We start from the raw sequence: 16,248 nt of genomic DNA on the forward strand, positions 1-16,248 counted from the left end.
ACAATTTCTTTCCCTCTGTGGACATGCAATGCCTGCTGTTATTATCCCATATTGTCAAAATTACGCTAGTATTTCACATTGTGGTATTCGTCACACATTAGCAGTAGCTAGTCTTCAGAAAAGGGATTGTATGGTGTTCAAATAAATCTACCGTAGACAGTTACACATCCTCTACCGTTAACCACCGTCAGCTTTATGAGGATTGTGGATCCCTGAGAGCTTCATGGTGTATTTAACAGGATATATCTTTCTTTGGGAGGGATTTTTAAGCATATTTAATGTCAGATCCATGAGGGAATTAAATGAAATCCCATTTATCCCTTCCCTTTTAGACGGTATGAGGGCTTTTTTAAATTCTGCTCATTTAATGGGATTTTTTACATGCAAAATCAGAAAGAATACACACAGTTTGAAATGACACAGAATATTTAGCAAAATGATTAACCTGCCTAGTGTTCCCTATTGCAATAGTGAGAAGATGAATACATAATAAATAAGAGTAATATGTAATTAATAATAAAGTTTTTTTTCATTTGAAACATCTCACCATAACCAGATCACTCTGAGTGACTCCATGTGAAATTATGAAAGTGCGCCATCTAGTGGCACATGTCTGACTTACAACTAAGTATTGTGCAGCTTTATATTTCCACATATGTATATATTTAATAGGCGTAGTTATGTATTTATTTGAAGAGGAACGAAATAATCTTCAAAAGCAGTTGTGTGTGAAGGCTGTGCTGTTACGGTTGAAACGGTCACCTGAGCAGAATGGTTCCCCCTCGTTCAGCTAACTTTTCTTTAGCTTGCCTGACGGATATTAATACCATTTTATATCTTTTTCTTGTTGTATTATTTTGAAACCGTAATTATTTGCTTTATTTTAGATTGAAATATAGTTTTAAATAAGATTTAAGCATCACATTTCAACCAGGCAGAAAAATCCGCTACCTTTCCCCGCGGACCCTGCTGTGACAGGGGAGGCGGCCTCCTTTAGTTCCAGCCCACCATGGATGTATAAAGCCCGTAAAACAGGAAGAAAACCCGGACGAAACTCAAAACCCCTCCTCGTAGTATCAATACACGACAGACTATTGAAAATATTTACTATAAAAAACTAAATATCTCAGAGAAACAGCGTCTCGAGGACAGAAAACAGCCGTTTGGATTCCAACTGAAGCTCTAACGGCTGTTAGCGTCGTTAGCTTGTTTGCTAACTCTAACATAAATCCTGGTTGAGATTCTTCTACAGCTGGATTGATTTTTGGATTAAAAGACTCCTTTTAACTTTCACCATGGGATCCAGAGCCTCTACGTTACTCAGAGAAGAGGAGATTGAAGAGATAAAGAAGGAGACAGGCTGTAAGTTTATTTCTGTGTGACATTAGCTTTATATGTGTTGCTTTTAAAAGCTAACATTCTTTCAGTAAAATCACATAACAATTTGGGAAAAAACTATAAAGATATCATACGAGCAGAGTAAACAAAATACGCAAAACAGTGAATTTGTATCAATAATAAAGGATATATATCTATATAGTACATGTATTGAATACACAATATAAATATATACAGAATAGAAGGCAGTGTACATCATGCTTGTCCAGCCCATGTCCAGCCTATCAACCTCCTATTATGTAAACATTGAATTCACTTTACATTTGAGTTAGAAGAATAAATTACGGTTTTAAGTTACATTTTAAATACTCAAGGGACCACCTGAAAACAATATATATATATATATATATATATACAAATGAGTGAATACTAAAAAGGAAGTTGCCCTAATTGCATTTATCGCCTGACTCATTGTCATTGCACACATACACACTCTTGTGTAATGAGCTCCAGTATTTAGGTGACAAGTGGTTTTAGCTTTATCGTCTTTAGACATTAGCTTTATACACACATTGTGACATAAAGTATCTGTAGTACATTTCTGCAGCTTAGTGAGATTGTATATTGTAGAGTATTCCATTTATTCAATATTGTTGTTATATTGTTTGTTATTTAGGTGCTCTAGTTCTTTTGTGAATATGCACATGTTGCTAATGCCAGATTATTGTCTGTCTGTCTGTCTGTCTCTCTCTCTCTCTCTCTCTCTCTCTCTCTCTCTCTCTCTCTCTCTCTCTCTCTCTCTCTCTCCAGCTAAAAACATATTGCACACGTACAAACTCTTAAAAAGACTACTTGGAGAGTGAAATTAGTTTTGCCTGAAGCACTGGAAACCTGTTATCTTGGTGTCTTATGGTGGTTGACTCCCCCCCTCTCTCTCTGGTGTCCCCCCCTCAGTCTCCCACAGTCAGATCACCCGTCTGTACAGCCGCTTCACCAGCCTGGAATAAGGAGAGGGAGAACGGCACCCTCAGGTAAGCATCACAAAAGAGATAAAACACCTTAAAACCAGACGTGTTGTGGCTGATTAGTTGGGCCTGGAGACAAGGTATCTTCAAATCAAATCAACATTTATTATAGCCCGAACACAAGAAGTGCCTCCAAGGGCTGTACAAAGCAAACGAAAGCAAAGACAAACGTCATAGCAAAACAATTATACAACATATCCATCAACATAAGTATTGCCATGTAATAAAAGCATGTGATTGATGTTGGAGGACAGATGTTAAAAGACATGTGGGAACATCTCTGCATGTTGGTATGGCTATGAATGAAATACATCTGGCTATGAAATAGAGAAATATGCTATGAAAGAAATCCAGAAAAACAAGGCAACACATATTATATATAAATGAGTGGGTAAAGTAAAACATTTCGTCAGTAAAATCTTGTGGGAGGTTTTAAATCAGGGGGTCCGCGGGGTCTTAAAAAGTATTAAAAGTTGATAAATCAATTTAGCGGAAATGAAGGCTATTAAAAGTATTAAACTGCATTTCCCAAGGTGTTACATTTTGTAGCTTGTTTTCAATAAGTATATAAATGGTCCAAAGAGGTTGTATTCTACAGTCTGCCTGAATGTAATCATTGCGTAGGTGTGTAGTGTGATTCTGTGTAGTTTATTGATGGCATCCCGTTGGATTGGACGTCATCTGAACAGGACATCGCACGCTCACTGCTTGATAGCGCGAAGGTCCGTTTACGCCGGTTCCTAAGCAACATCGTTATTGGGAAATGCAAGTCTGCGTCCAAATGGTTGGAAGAAAAGGAAGAAGGACAATCAATACTGTATATAGTCAATGTGAGGTAAAGTGTGTCGCCAAGGTAACCGGTTAAAACTCAAAGTGGCCATGAGGTCTTAAAATGTATGGAAAGGGTCTTAAAAAGGGTCTTAAAAGGTTTTACATTTGACTTCAGGATTCCTGCATACACCCTGTAAATTGAACTCTCCTGGAATAAATATAGGTAGGAAAACATATTTTTCTATTCATCCTAAAATAAATAAATAAACTAGAAAATACATTATTAATTCAATATAAATATAAAAGTCATTCGTTATAGTGTTATATATATATTAAAAATAAAAACGTGTGGTAAATCCTCCTTAAAGAAATACAATGACTTATTTGGCAGGTTTATTGAACCATATTGACTTTTCTTTCTTTCTGTTTGTTGTGTTTGTTTGTTGTAAAACATCCTCTTTCATTGGTTGCCTACCATTTTTTTAAGCCCTTCATTTTGTGACTTGCTGCTTTATGAATTGTCTTTAAATGGGGGGCTGTGGCGCAGTGGGTAGTGCGTTGGTGTTTGGATCACAGGTTCAAACCCCACTGCAGTCAGCATGTCGTTGTGTCCCTGAGACACTTCACCCCAAAGTGCTCCTGTGGGGATCGTCCACAGTGTTGAGTAAGTAAGTCGCTTTGGATCAAAACAACATGTAAATGAAATGCCTGCAGGGTCTTCATTCCCTTTATTGGCTCTGTCTGTCAACATCAGGTACAGAGACATGTGATGTTCATATAATAAAAGAACAGAGGAATGACTCAAATTAAGCAGAACCAAAACATTATATTTACTACAAAATAAAAAGCTTTAATGTTTTATTAGGTTTGACTTATTTAGGCTTTATTTCATGTGTTTGCTTCATGTTATCCTACCTATTGTTTTGTATTCATCTGCACTGTCCTTTAGCTGTTCCCGGCTGTGGGACCAATACAAGATTTGTGATTCTAAAAAAACCGGGTTTCATTAAATGAGTGTTATATGTAAATAGAAATGCAACAGTGCAGTGATTGAATCGGATAAGATCAGCCATAGTGTGACTCACTCTCAGATTCGGGATTGATAATTCAATCTTTATCTTATTATCTGAGAACTTTTTTGTAGTATTCAGTCGGGACCTCAGTGCGACATTTCTGTGGTTTGTGATTAACTTCCTGCTCTATCTGGAGTTTGGAAAGAAACAGCAATAGGTGAAGAAACAGGTAATCATTAAAGCTGCCAACACATTACTTCGCTGTTGCACAGACTTTAGGCTTTTCCATATTTACAGATCAGTGTCAAATAAAACGACATCCCTTACAGGAACTCACTCCTGTGAACACGTTCTGTTTACACATAACACGCTCTTGGTGCTGCTTGTTCTCCCGTATTTTCCGTCGCAGGTACATTATTCTCAAGGTGACTTTCTTATCGTTCATTAGTTGCCAAAACACACGGCCGATGGACCAACAGGGTTCACACACAGTTTGAAAATGTAATGACATTTCAACGGTTGTGCTTTTTAATGAGCTTGTAGTTGAATACACTCCTTGAAGAACGCTTGGTTTTAAATATAATCCGTTGTTTTTATTTACACAAATGTCCCTTACATGTAGAAAACGGTCTATTTGTTTGTTGTCTCCTGGCATCTCTCACCAGACGCGAGCTAAGCATTAAAGGTCCCATGTCACGGCCATTTCTACTGATCATAATTCCATTGTTGAGGTCGACTAGAATAGATTTACATTGTTCAATGTTCCAAACTCACATTGGTTTCTCACAGCGTCTCTGTATAGTATTCACTCTCTGTCCTAAACGGCTTGCTGGAGCTCCTCTGCCTCTCTGCAGACCGTTTACATGCAGAAAAACCTTCATAACACAAGGGGACGGGTAATAACCAGAAAAGCATGACATGGGCCCTTGTTACTTGTTACACTAGGGTTGAGGAATTGCAACACACACCAGTTGGAATTGGTATAACTATAAAGGGTTTATTTTACTTAGCAGGGTAAACAAAGTGGCAGAGGTGCAGCCTGGAACAAACAAAAAGGGCACAGGTTGATAAATAACCAAACAAAAGGAGGACTCTAAAAAACGAGTCTAATTGCATACAGGGAAATAAATACTAATGCACTAAAGAACGAAACAAAACCTCACTTTAAAAGTGGTACAAACTAACAAAGGGTTCTGTACAAAAACACAGCAACAGTCACAAAATCCTAAACTACTCTACACTCTAACTAAGCTACTCTAGACACTACTAACACACAATATCACACGGAGATGGGCACACGAGTTTAACCACAGTTAACAGATCTGTCTAAGGAGCAAGTAGCGAGAGGCGTCTGTCCACATGTCAGAGCCTCCCGAGTGATCGTCAGTCACAGGCTTTGTAGTCATCTCCAGCAGGTGTGCGCCGGCTGTGCGCTGCGATTGGAGTGCGTCGGGCCCGGCGTGCTCCAATCACAATCTTCAGGGGGCGGACCAGGAGATGGCAGCCAATCACGTCAGGGCAACCGCACAGCTCATTTACATACAACACAGATTAACACAGTTGAGACGACAGGAAGGCAGCAGTCGTAACAGCCCTTTAAATAATCATAATCAAGATTACAATCTAAATTAACAGCTGGTAGACTGACAGTAAACAGTGGTCATAAACATGTATGGCAGTAGGTTTAAAGTCCTTCTGTACACTTTATTTCCCACAATTTCATTTATTGTAACAATTTAGGATGCAACGATAAAGGCTTCAAGGGTCTGGACAGTTTTTGGGGTTTAATACCTTTTGCTAGGGCTCGATTTGTATTCTTAGAAATCTCAAATTTGAAAGAATAATGGCAGGGTGAGCTTTATCATATTCATATTTTATGTTGCCCTAGGGTTGCATATCATTGACTTTTTTACGATACCGATACTCAACCGATACTTTCATGATGCATAAGGGACAAATTGAATCATCCCGCAATTACTCCCATGAAGCGCTTTATGATGTAGTTAACATGTCAAATGAATATTAGATTCCATTGTGGGACTTGGACCTTTTTAGTACTGAACAAACAATGAAAAACAGATTCTGCAATATCATTTATATCAACCATCAGGCGTGAATAGTACATCTGGTCAGTGGAAAAAGAAAATAGCACCAGTCTAATCAATATTCAACCTGAGATTCGACTGACCAGAGAACACATAACGGATCATGAGATCTCGGCATTGCACATAAAACAAATTGCATCATTAAGATCAACATTTGCCTGATGAAAGAAAACAAATCCCATCGCATATCTGCTCTATCTGGATCCAAACGGGCCCTTTCACAGCGTAGGATCTCACCTGCTGAACTGAACACTCTCGCTTTGCACGCTGCTTCCCTGAACACAAAGGGACTTGGTTGCCATACGAGACAGCATTGGTTGGAGGTTGGATGTGTTAATAATAATAATAATACATTACATTTATAAAGCGCTTTTCCTGGTCCTCAAAGCGCTTACAAGCCAATAAAACAAAATAACAACAAAAGTAAAAAAAGTGCTAAGCTAGGTGGAATAAGGGCAAGGGGTTAGTTGATTAGGAGTTGAAGGCAAGAGTGAAAAGTTGAGTTTTGAGGGATTGTTTGAATGATGTGATTGTGTTGGCGGATCTGACCTGGCTGGTGTTGACACCTTTCCCAGAAATAAACTTCTTGCAGTGGGTACAGACCCCACCATTCAGTCTGGCAGTGGGTACAGACCCCACCATTCAGACTGGCAGTGGGTACAGAGACCCCACCATTCAGACTGGCAGTTGGTACAGACCCCACCATTCAGACTGGCAGTGGGTACAGACCCCACCATTCAGTCTGGCAGTGGGTACAGACCCCACCATGCAGACTGGCAGTGGGACCGACCCCCACCCTTCAGACTGGCAGTGTACAGACCCCACCATTCAGACTGGCAGTGGGTACAGACCCCACCATTCAGTCTGGCAGTGGGTACAGACCCCACCATTCAGTCTGGCAGTGGGTACAGACCCCACCATTCAGACTGGCAGTGGGTACAGACCCCACCATTCAGACTGGCAGTGGGTACAGACCCCACCATTCAGACTGGCAGTGGGTACAGACCCCACCATTCAGACTGGCAGTGGGTACAGACCCCACCATTCGACTGGCAGTGGGTACAGACCCCACCATTCAGACTGGCAGTGGGTACAGACCCCCACCATTCAGACTGGCAAGTGGGTACAGGACACCACCATTCAGACTGGCAGTGGGTACAGACCCCACCATTCAGACTGGCAGTGGGTACAGACCCACCATTCAGACTGGCAGTGGGTACAGAACCCCACCATTCAGACTGGCAGTGGGTACAGACCCCACCATTCAGAACTGGCAGTGGGTACAGACCCCCACCATTCAGACTGGCAGTGGGTACAGACCCCACCAGTCAGACTGGCAGTGGGTACAGACCCCACCATTCAGACTGGCAGTGGGTACAGACCCCACCATTCAGACGGGCAGTGGGTACAGACCCCACCATTCAGACTGGCAGTGGGTACAGACCCCACCATTCAGACTGGCAGTGGGTACAGACCCCACCATTCAGACTGGCAGTGGGTACAGACCCCACCATTCAGACTGGCAGTGGGTACAGACCCCACCATTCAGACTGACAGTGGGTACAGACCCCACATTCAGTCTGGCAGTGGGTACAGACCCCACCATTCAGACTGGCAGTGGGTACAGACCCCACCATTCAGACTGGCAGTGGGTACAGACCCCACCATTCAGACTGGCAATGGGTACAGGACCCCACCCATTCGACCGGCAGTGGGTACAGACCCCCACATTCAGACTGGCAGTGGGTACAGACCCCACTATTCAGACTGCAGTGGGTACAGACCCCACCATTCAGGACTGGCAGTGGGTACATACCCCCACCATTCGACCGGCCAGTGGGTACATACCCCACCATCAGTCTGGCAGTGGGTACAGACCCCACCATTCAGTCTGGCAGTGGGTACAGACCCCCACATTCGACCGGCAGTGGGTACAGACCCCCACCATTCAGACTGACAGTGGGTACAGACCCCCACATTCAGTCTGGCAGTGGGTACAGACCCCACCATTCAGACTGGCAGTGGGTTACAGACCCCACCATTCAGACTGGCAGTCATATGCAGCCACACTTTAGATTTTCTAAATAAGGCCCACACTCCACAGTGACTCGTTTGCGGAGTTTCACGGCGAAATTGGACATCGTAATTTCGACGGTTTGGGCGCGAGTTTAAGGATATTACGCCTCACTTTTATAAAAAATAAAAGTATTGAAAAACCGGATCTGATGGAACACAGTACCCCTATGTTGACCCCAGTTAAGATATTTTCTTAATTGTTGCAAGGTTTTAGATGAATAATATCTCTTTGTAAAACATGCTTTTGTTAATATTAATTTGCCATATTTCCTCCTCTCTGCAGTCGAGAAGATTTCCAGAGGATTCCTGAGTTGGCCATCAATCCTCTGGGAGACCGAATCATCAACGCCTTCTTCCCCGAGGGGTGAGTTATCAGTTATTGGTTATTAAAGGTTTGACTCACAACCACCCACAGATCTGAACAGGCTTCAGCTGTGGCGGTCTGAAGTATATCTGCCAACTGTGTTAGAAGAAAATCATCTGGGTTTTTATTTCTGTATTTTTCTGCAGTCATTTTGTTTTATCATTCTGAAAGAGGAAAACCAGATGTTTCCAAACATATCATTAAAATCCCCAAAAGTTAGATGGTGTTTTATTTTTAGCCATGGCTGGTGATGGTTTCTGGAAGTCTTCTTGTTGCTCTGGTTTTTCAGATGTTGTTTAACTTGAGAACAGACGTGGAGAGATGGACTCTGTTAAACGGTGTTGGGTTACGACTAGTGTGAGTTTCATTGTTAGTTTAGCAGGTCTCCCTTGAAAAAGAGATCAATGATCTCAATGGGATACACTGGATAAATAAAGGTTTGAATGAAAAGGGGAAAAGATTGTCCCACTTTTGACTTGACAATCAACATCGGCACCTCAGTTGTTTCCCCGACTCAGACTGCAAGGAATCTGGGTGTGACCCTAGATAACAACCTGTCCTTCACTGCAAACATCGCTGCTACAACCCGCTGCTGCAGATACACGCTTTACAACATCAGGAAGGATACGTCCCCAGCTGACTCAGAAAGCGACTCAGGTTCTGGTCCAGGCTCTCGTCATCTCACGCCTAGACTACTGCAACTCCCTCCTGGCTGGTCTACCTGCATGTGCCATCCGACCTCTGCAGCTCATCCAGAATGCAGCGGCTCGTCTGGTCTTCAACCTTCCTAAATTCTCCCACACCACTCCGCTCCTCCGCTCCCTTCACTGGCTTCCGGTAACTGCTAGAATCCACTTCAAGACACTGGTACTTGCTTACCATGCTGCGAATGGATCAGGCCCTTCCTACATCCAGGACATTGTTAAACCGTACACCCCAGCGCGTGCACTACGCTCTGCATCAGCCAAACGACTCGTTGCGCCCTCGCTGCGAGGGGGACCCAAGTTCCCATCAGCAAAAACACGTGGGTTTGCTATCCTGGCTCCAAGATGGTGGAATGAGCTCCCCATTGACATCAGGACAGCAGATAGCTTACACACCTTCCGGCGCAAACTGAAAACTCATCTCTTTCGACTCCACTTCGAGCGTTAGAACTATTAACAAAGCACTTTTATACTAATAAAGGACTGGATTACCTAAAGCCAGTTGAGTAGCACTTGAAATGTTTTGGCTCTATGAAACCTGATATACTTATATGATTCTGTTTTCTTCAAGTTTGTATCTTCTTGGTCGAACGCACTTATTGTAAGTCGCTTTGGATAAAAGTGTCAGCTAAATGCACTTGTTGATGTCTTTTATACATAAACATGTGTCCCGGTGTGTCAGGGAACTCACGCAGCGTCAGAAAATAAAACCCTCTCTCTTTTCCTCCGTACCCAAATCTCTAAAAACGGGGAACAACGGAGCTGATCCAGATTTGCGTCCGATATGACGTAATATCTGAAATGTGGACCCACGGCCCAATCAGAAACGTTGCTATCAGAAACAATGCCCGACTGTTTTGGACGTAATATGGTCGGTGTTTACATTGGCATCGCTTTTTCCACTTTATTGTGCTGTATATTTATATTTGTCTCTGTTTCTCAGGGAGGACCAGGTGAACTTCCGGGGCTTCATGAGGACTTTAGCTCACTTCAGGCCCATCGAGGACAACGAGAAGAGCAAGAACGCCGCCGTCACCGAGCCGCTCAACAGCCGGACCAACAAGCTGATGTGTGAGTGACAGCGCCGTCACAAAGGGGGCGGGATCACCATCACTCACAGGGTCTCATACAGCGATCTCACTGTGTCCGTCCTGACTCTTTTACTTTTTATTTTTCCAGTTGCTTTCCAACTGTATGACCTGGACAGAGATGACAAGATCTCTCGGGACGAGCTGCTGCAGGTGAGTGGACCGCTGAATAAGACGCTGAGTCACCGTGTGTGTGGAGCCGATTGCAAATATGTTTTTTCTTCCAGGAAATTCTTTGTTACCTCTTAAAATATTTGCTTTTCTGCGTGTTGAACAAAGACTGTTGTGCAATACTAAGTGAACTCGCTCTCCTTGTGGAGGAGGAGACTTTGCCCTTTGCTGATAGTGACGTGATATCTCAGCTTAACTCTGATTTCTCCAGACGCAGTAACGTCCTGTGTTTTGCCTCGCTGCCTGTTATTTGTTGTCCCATCTGGGTTTGTGTGACATTGTGCGACCTGTAATTGCTGTAAGCTCGGGTTTAATGACTCAGACACACTTCTCTTGTTTGGCGCAAAACATTTGTGTCGCCGGCCTCGTGTGACGACGAGCCTCAGTGTAATGCTGCGTGTTATTCAGTAAATACTACTCACTGTATTTCATCTGTAATCGCTACAGTCATGTGTGTTTAACCATAATTACTACAAATGATCCTGTACACCATCACCATATGTGACCTGCTCCATCGAAATCAGATGCATTGACCCGAAGACACATGTTGAGTTGTATACACTGCTGGAAAGAGGAGATTCCTAGCTTTCTAATGATATCAGGATTGTTTTTGTTCTCCAAATATACTTTGGAGCTATTACAGATGTGTGTGTGTGTGTGTGTGTGTGTGTGTGTGTGTGTGTGTGTGTGTGTGTGTGTGTGTGTGTTGTGTGGTGGTGTGTGTTGTTGTGGTGGTGTGTGTGTGTGTGTGTGTGTGTGTGTGTGTGTGTGTTGTGTGTGTGTGTGTGTGTGTGTGTGTGTGTGTGTGTGTGTGTTGTGTGTTGTGTGTGTGTGTGGTGTGTGTGTGTGTGTGTGTGTGTGTGTGTGTGTGTGTGATGTGTGTGTGTGTGTGTGTGTGTGTGTGGTAGTGTGTGTGTGTGTGTGTGTGTGTGGGTGTGTGTGTGTGTGTGGTGTGTAGTGTGTGTGTGTGGTGTGTGTGTGTGTGTGTGTGTGTACGTGTACGTGAATACTTGACTCTTTAGCTGCAGGCAACTGCGTTTGTGCGAGAAACACCGGCTGTTGTTATGCCTGCTGTGACGTCAAGTTACTCCGTTCTCCGCTTGTAATTATGCCGAAGCTTCAAAGTTGTATTTATCATCTGAATTTGCTGAAACAAGTTTAATATTCTGAAAGCCAAGACTTAGTTTAATTGAAATCAGATGAAAACAAACTGTAACGGACCCTGCCGTGTTATCTATGATTACTCTACGCCTACATTCATAATGTCAGCGGAGGGAGGGGGGGCGGCGCTGAGGAACAGCAGAGTGGCGAGTGAGAGCTGTCTTCGTCCCTTCACAAGCTTCAAACATGTATTTATCGTGTGATTTTGGAAATAAAAGTTTCATATTCTGAAAGCCAAGACTTTGTTTATTTGAAATCAAACAAAACACCGAACCCCGAAAAAACTTTTTATTACGCGAATCCACGTTTATTTTGAAATGAACCGTTGCGACTTCCGACTGATTTCGATAGAGCGGGTCACATACTGTTGTGCAGACATCAGGACTATCACTCATCTTTGCCATGTTTTGTCATGACTTCTCTCCAGGTGTTACGGATGATGGTGGGTGTGAATATCTCTGATGAGCAGCTGGGCAGCATCGCTGACAGGACCATTCAGGAGGCGGACACCAACGGAGACAACTCCATCTCCTTCAACGAGTTCATCAAGGCACGTTTCAGACATCTCTTTATACTAAGAGCTTTAGATCTAGTAATACGTTCTCAAATAAGAGCAAATATAGAACTTCTATTGAAACTATAAGGAAGAAAAGTTTACAAGAAATGTAAATATCCAAAAAACAACATGACAAATTGCTCGGAAAAGAAAAAGTTTTCATTGCATCCATAGAAATGTTTCTGCTCTCGATTGCTGCACACAGATGGTATATGACGTAACGGCACCATACATTACAGTTGATATAAACACAGTGACAAAGCAATCTTTACAAAACTATTATCCTTGTTAAGTTACTATGAAAAGACAAGATGCACAACATTTACAAGAACATTTAAAATCATCTAAGCCCTGGTTTTATTTTGGTTTGAACAAATGCTAACAAGTTGGTTCAAATGTATTTATTGAAACTGATTCCACATACTGTTTCATTCCCAGAGTGAATGTTTAATGTTCTATCAGGGGGTCCGCGGGGTCTTAAAGAGTATTAAAAGTTGATCAATGAATTTAGCGAAAATGAAGGCTATTAAAAAGTATTAAAGGGCATTTCCCAAGGTATTAAATGTTGTAGCTTGTTTCCAATAAGTATATAAATGGTCCAAAGAGGTTGTGTTCTACAGTCTGCCTGAATGTAATCATGGCGTAGGTGTGTAGTGTGATTCTGTAGTTTATTGATGGCATCCCGTTGGATTAGACGTCATCTGAACAGGACATCGCACGCTCACTGCTTGATAGCGCAAAGCTCCGTTTACGCCGGTTGCTAAGCAACATCGTTATGGGGAAATGCAAGTCTGCGTCCAAATGGTTGGAAGATAAGGAGGAAGGACAATCAATGCTGTATATAGTCAATGTGAGTGTGTCGCCAAGGTAACCGGTTAAAACTCAAAGTGGCGATGAGGTCTTAAAATGTATGGGAAGGGTCTTAAAAAAGGTCTTAAAAGGTTTTACATGTGACTTCAGGATTCCTGCTTACACCCTGTCTGTGTTTGAGTTAATACTTAACAGGCAGTGTGAGCTCAGTTTCAACCTGTCTGTGTCGATCAAACATTACAGAAATATTTACTAACTTGTTCCGTTGTCTTTCCTCAGGTGTTGGAGAAAGTGGATGTGGAACAGAAAATGAGCATCCGGTTCCTGCACTAAACAGCTGATGTTTTTTTGTTTTGTTTTTTTAAATTGAGTAGAGCTTCAACATGCGAGTTGGAGCCCGAACTCACAGCGGGCCACACTACGAGAACACGCTGTTGCCGGGTAGATCACCTCATAGATCCTGTACACAAAGGGAAGAGTCGCGTGCCTTGGGTTGTTTTATGCAATGTCACTGTGTTGTTTGGAACATTATTTATTAGGAAACATTTAGAGGGTTCCACTTTCCACAGGAGGATTTATGTTCTAGCTCGGTACGATAACGCGTTCAATAGCTAGTACATGTTGTGTCTTTGTCTCTATACTTATGCAATGGATTAACGTGTAAGATGTGTGATTCCTCGTGGAAACAGGTTTTAAATGCTAACATGACTCCTTAATATCGCCGACAGCTCTGAGTTCGTTACTCGATTTAAAGCTGAACGCACACTTTGTGTTTCACTCACGGAAGTGCCATGGCTTCATTATCTCAACAGTGAACCCTTATGGCCATGTTTGTGTATTTGTTTTTCATAATCTAGCTACTGCCAATAGATTGTAATTACCTGTAGGATTGAACCAAAGTGAGTTCCACGCTATTTCAACGCCTGCTGGAGCTAGGACATGTGTTTAATGTCATCAGTAATGAACTCTGTTATAGCGTGTCTTCCCTAATATATCTTTAAATTGGTATTACCAGATTTAGCTGCCACTGTGGCCTGATTTTTTTTAAAAAGTGTTACCCCGTGTTTGAGTCGTCTGAAAGCCCTGTGGTGGAGAGTGGGAGGTTAGATTTAACACTTAAAACCAGTAAATCCACAATGGTGCATCACGCTTCCATTAATGTGATCAGCTGCTATGGGAAAGATGTATCACCAGGAACAGCGGTGACAAGATCTTCTTATTTTTCCCTTTTGTTTGGTTGCTGATGCGGTGTCTAAATGTGTGTTGACGTTCAAACTGCTTCAACATTCATTTGATTTCTCCATTTCTCAGTTCCAGCTGCTTTAGAGAATCAGATGCTTTAATAATATATATTTTCTGTACAGGCTAAGTGTGACATTATAATCTTTGTTTGTCAAATCCTCACCCTGCAGCAGCCGACTGCAGGAAATACGACTTGTTAATCATGTGATTATCGATCAGATATGATTCACGTGTTGCGTGATGTTGGTATTATCTCAGTAATTCATCCATTTTTGATTTGAATAAAATTAAGTGCCATGCTCGCTTTGTGTCTATTTTACCTTCTGTGTCTGGTTTTAACATTTTCCTTTATTTTGGACACTTATTTATCTCAAACAAGTGGTTTTTGGTGCTTCAATAAATGTATAAAATATATAAACATACATGTACTGTGTGAGATGTTATACTTTAAAGGTCCCATGTCATGCTTTTCTGGTTATCACCCGTCCCCTTGTGTTATGAAGGTTTTTCTGCATGTAAACGGTCTGCAGGGTCACAAACCCTCAAAGTACACCCTGTAGCGAGTAAAACTCTAACACAGAGAAGACCTGTCTGTGCTGCCCCAGAACACTCGTTGGACATTTCTCTTTTCCTTTGTTTACTTCCTGGGTCCCGGTTCTGTGACGTGTGAATACCCAAATCAACAACAAATGACCGGATTGGCCCAAATGGACCAATCCGCGGAGCACCTCACACACCAGGATCCCTGAGCTCCCTGGTTGGTAATAGACGAGTTGGGATCGTGGAGAAATGCTCTCCGCAGACCCATTCTCACAGCGTTATAAACCTTTTTCTTACTCAATATCAAGCCACACTTATTGTTTTTACTTCGGCTGTGAGCGTTGTGTGTGCTCAGGATGAGTTTCGCTGTGTCTCGCTGTATCGCCGACCCGGAAACCTGTCCGCTCCTCGCAGCAGCGAGCCTCGCAACGTCCCGACCAATCAGAGCACACTGGGCTCACAGGGAGGAGGGGGAGAGATCCAGCAAGCCGTTTAGGACAGAGAGTGAATACACATACTATATACAGAGATGCTGTGTGAGAAACCAATGTGTAGACCTCAACAATGGAAATATGATCAGTAGAAATGGCCATGTCATGGGACCTTTAACTAACCATGCATGTCTTTATTAATACATTGTTTTTTTGATTAATTGTAATTTTGTCTGTAACATGTAAAAATGTCACTTCCAGTTTAAGTCTAAAAGTCCAAGGTGATGTCTTTAAGTGTCCGAAGATATTCACTTTAATATGATATAAAACATAAAATCAACAAAACTCCATATTTTATACAAATATAATATTTGTATTTACCAGGCGATTAAAACATGTAAGAGTTTTCAATAAAAAACAGCTAAATGTACCCAAAAATATTCATATAAAATAGAAGGTGGACTAAAATCCAATAGAAAGAGGTGTGTCCTAATTGTCCCTGATTTTGAGTCATTAGGTCACATGACATTCACACACATTCATTTGTGTTATAAAACCGCTGTATTCATCTGCCTGTATTGTTTTGTGTTCATTTGTTGTAACATTGTTCGTGATGCCCTCTCCGCCAGGTCGCTCTTTTGATTTTAATCGCTCTTTGATCTCAATGAGACTTTTACCTAATTAAATAAAGGATATAGGCCCATGACATGGAAGCTAGTGAAGACAAGACTATACACATTTTAAAACCAGTATTCATGTAAAAAGAAAAAAAGCCCGTGTGTTATACTCTTCTTTAAACACTAGAAAAATCACAGATGGATGCATTTAAAATAAAATAATAAATTAAAAAAAC

General features: G+C 42.0%; 1 protein-coding gene across 1 annotated transcript; it reads left to right on the forward strand.

Moving 5' to 3' along the window:
• The first annotated feature begins 971 nt into the window (after positions 1–971).
• On the forward strand, positions 972–14,726 carry LOC117533969 (calcineurin B homologous protein 1-like). The gene is given in 8 exon segments (XM_034198000.1): positions 972–1,362; positions 2,293–2,348; positions 2,350–2,369; positions 8,612–8,692; positions 10,340–10,467; positions 10,576–10,637; positions 12,244–12,366; positions 13,462–14,726. Coding segments are annotated over 8 exon segments (591 nt in total). The 5' UTR covers positions 972–1,295; the 3' UTR covers positions 13,516–14,726.
• Positions 14,727–16,248: the final 1,522 nt, after the last annotated feature.

This window comes from Gymnodraco acuticeps, unplaced genomic scaffold, assembly GCF_902827175.1.
Source record: "Gymnodraco acuticeps unplaced genomic scaffold, fGymAcu1.1, whole genome shotgun sequence".
In the NCBI taxonomy this organism is placed as follows: domain Eukaryota; kingdom Metazoa; phylum Chordata; class Actinopteri; order Perciformes; family Bathydraconidae; genus Gymnodraco; species Gymnodraco acuticeps.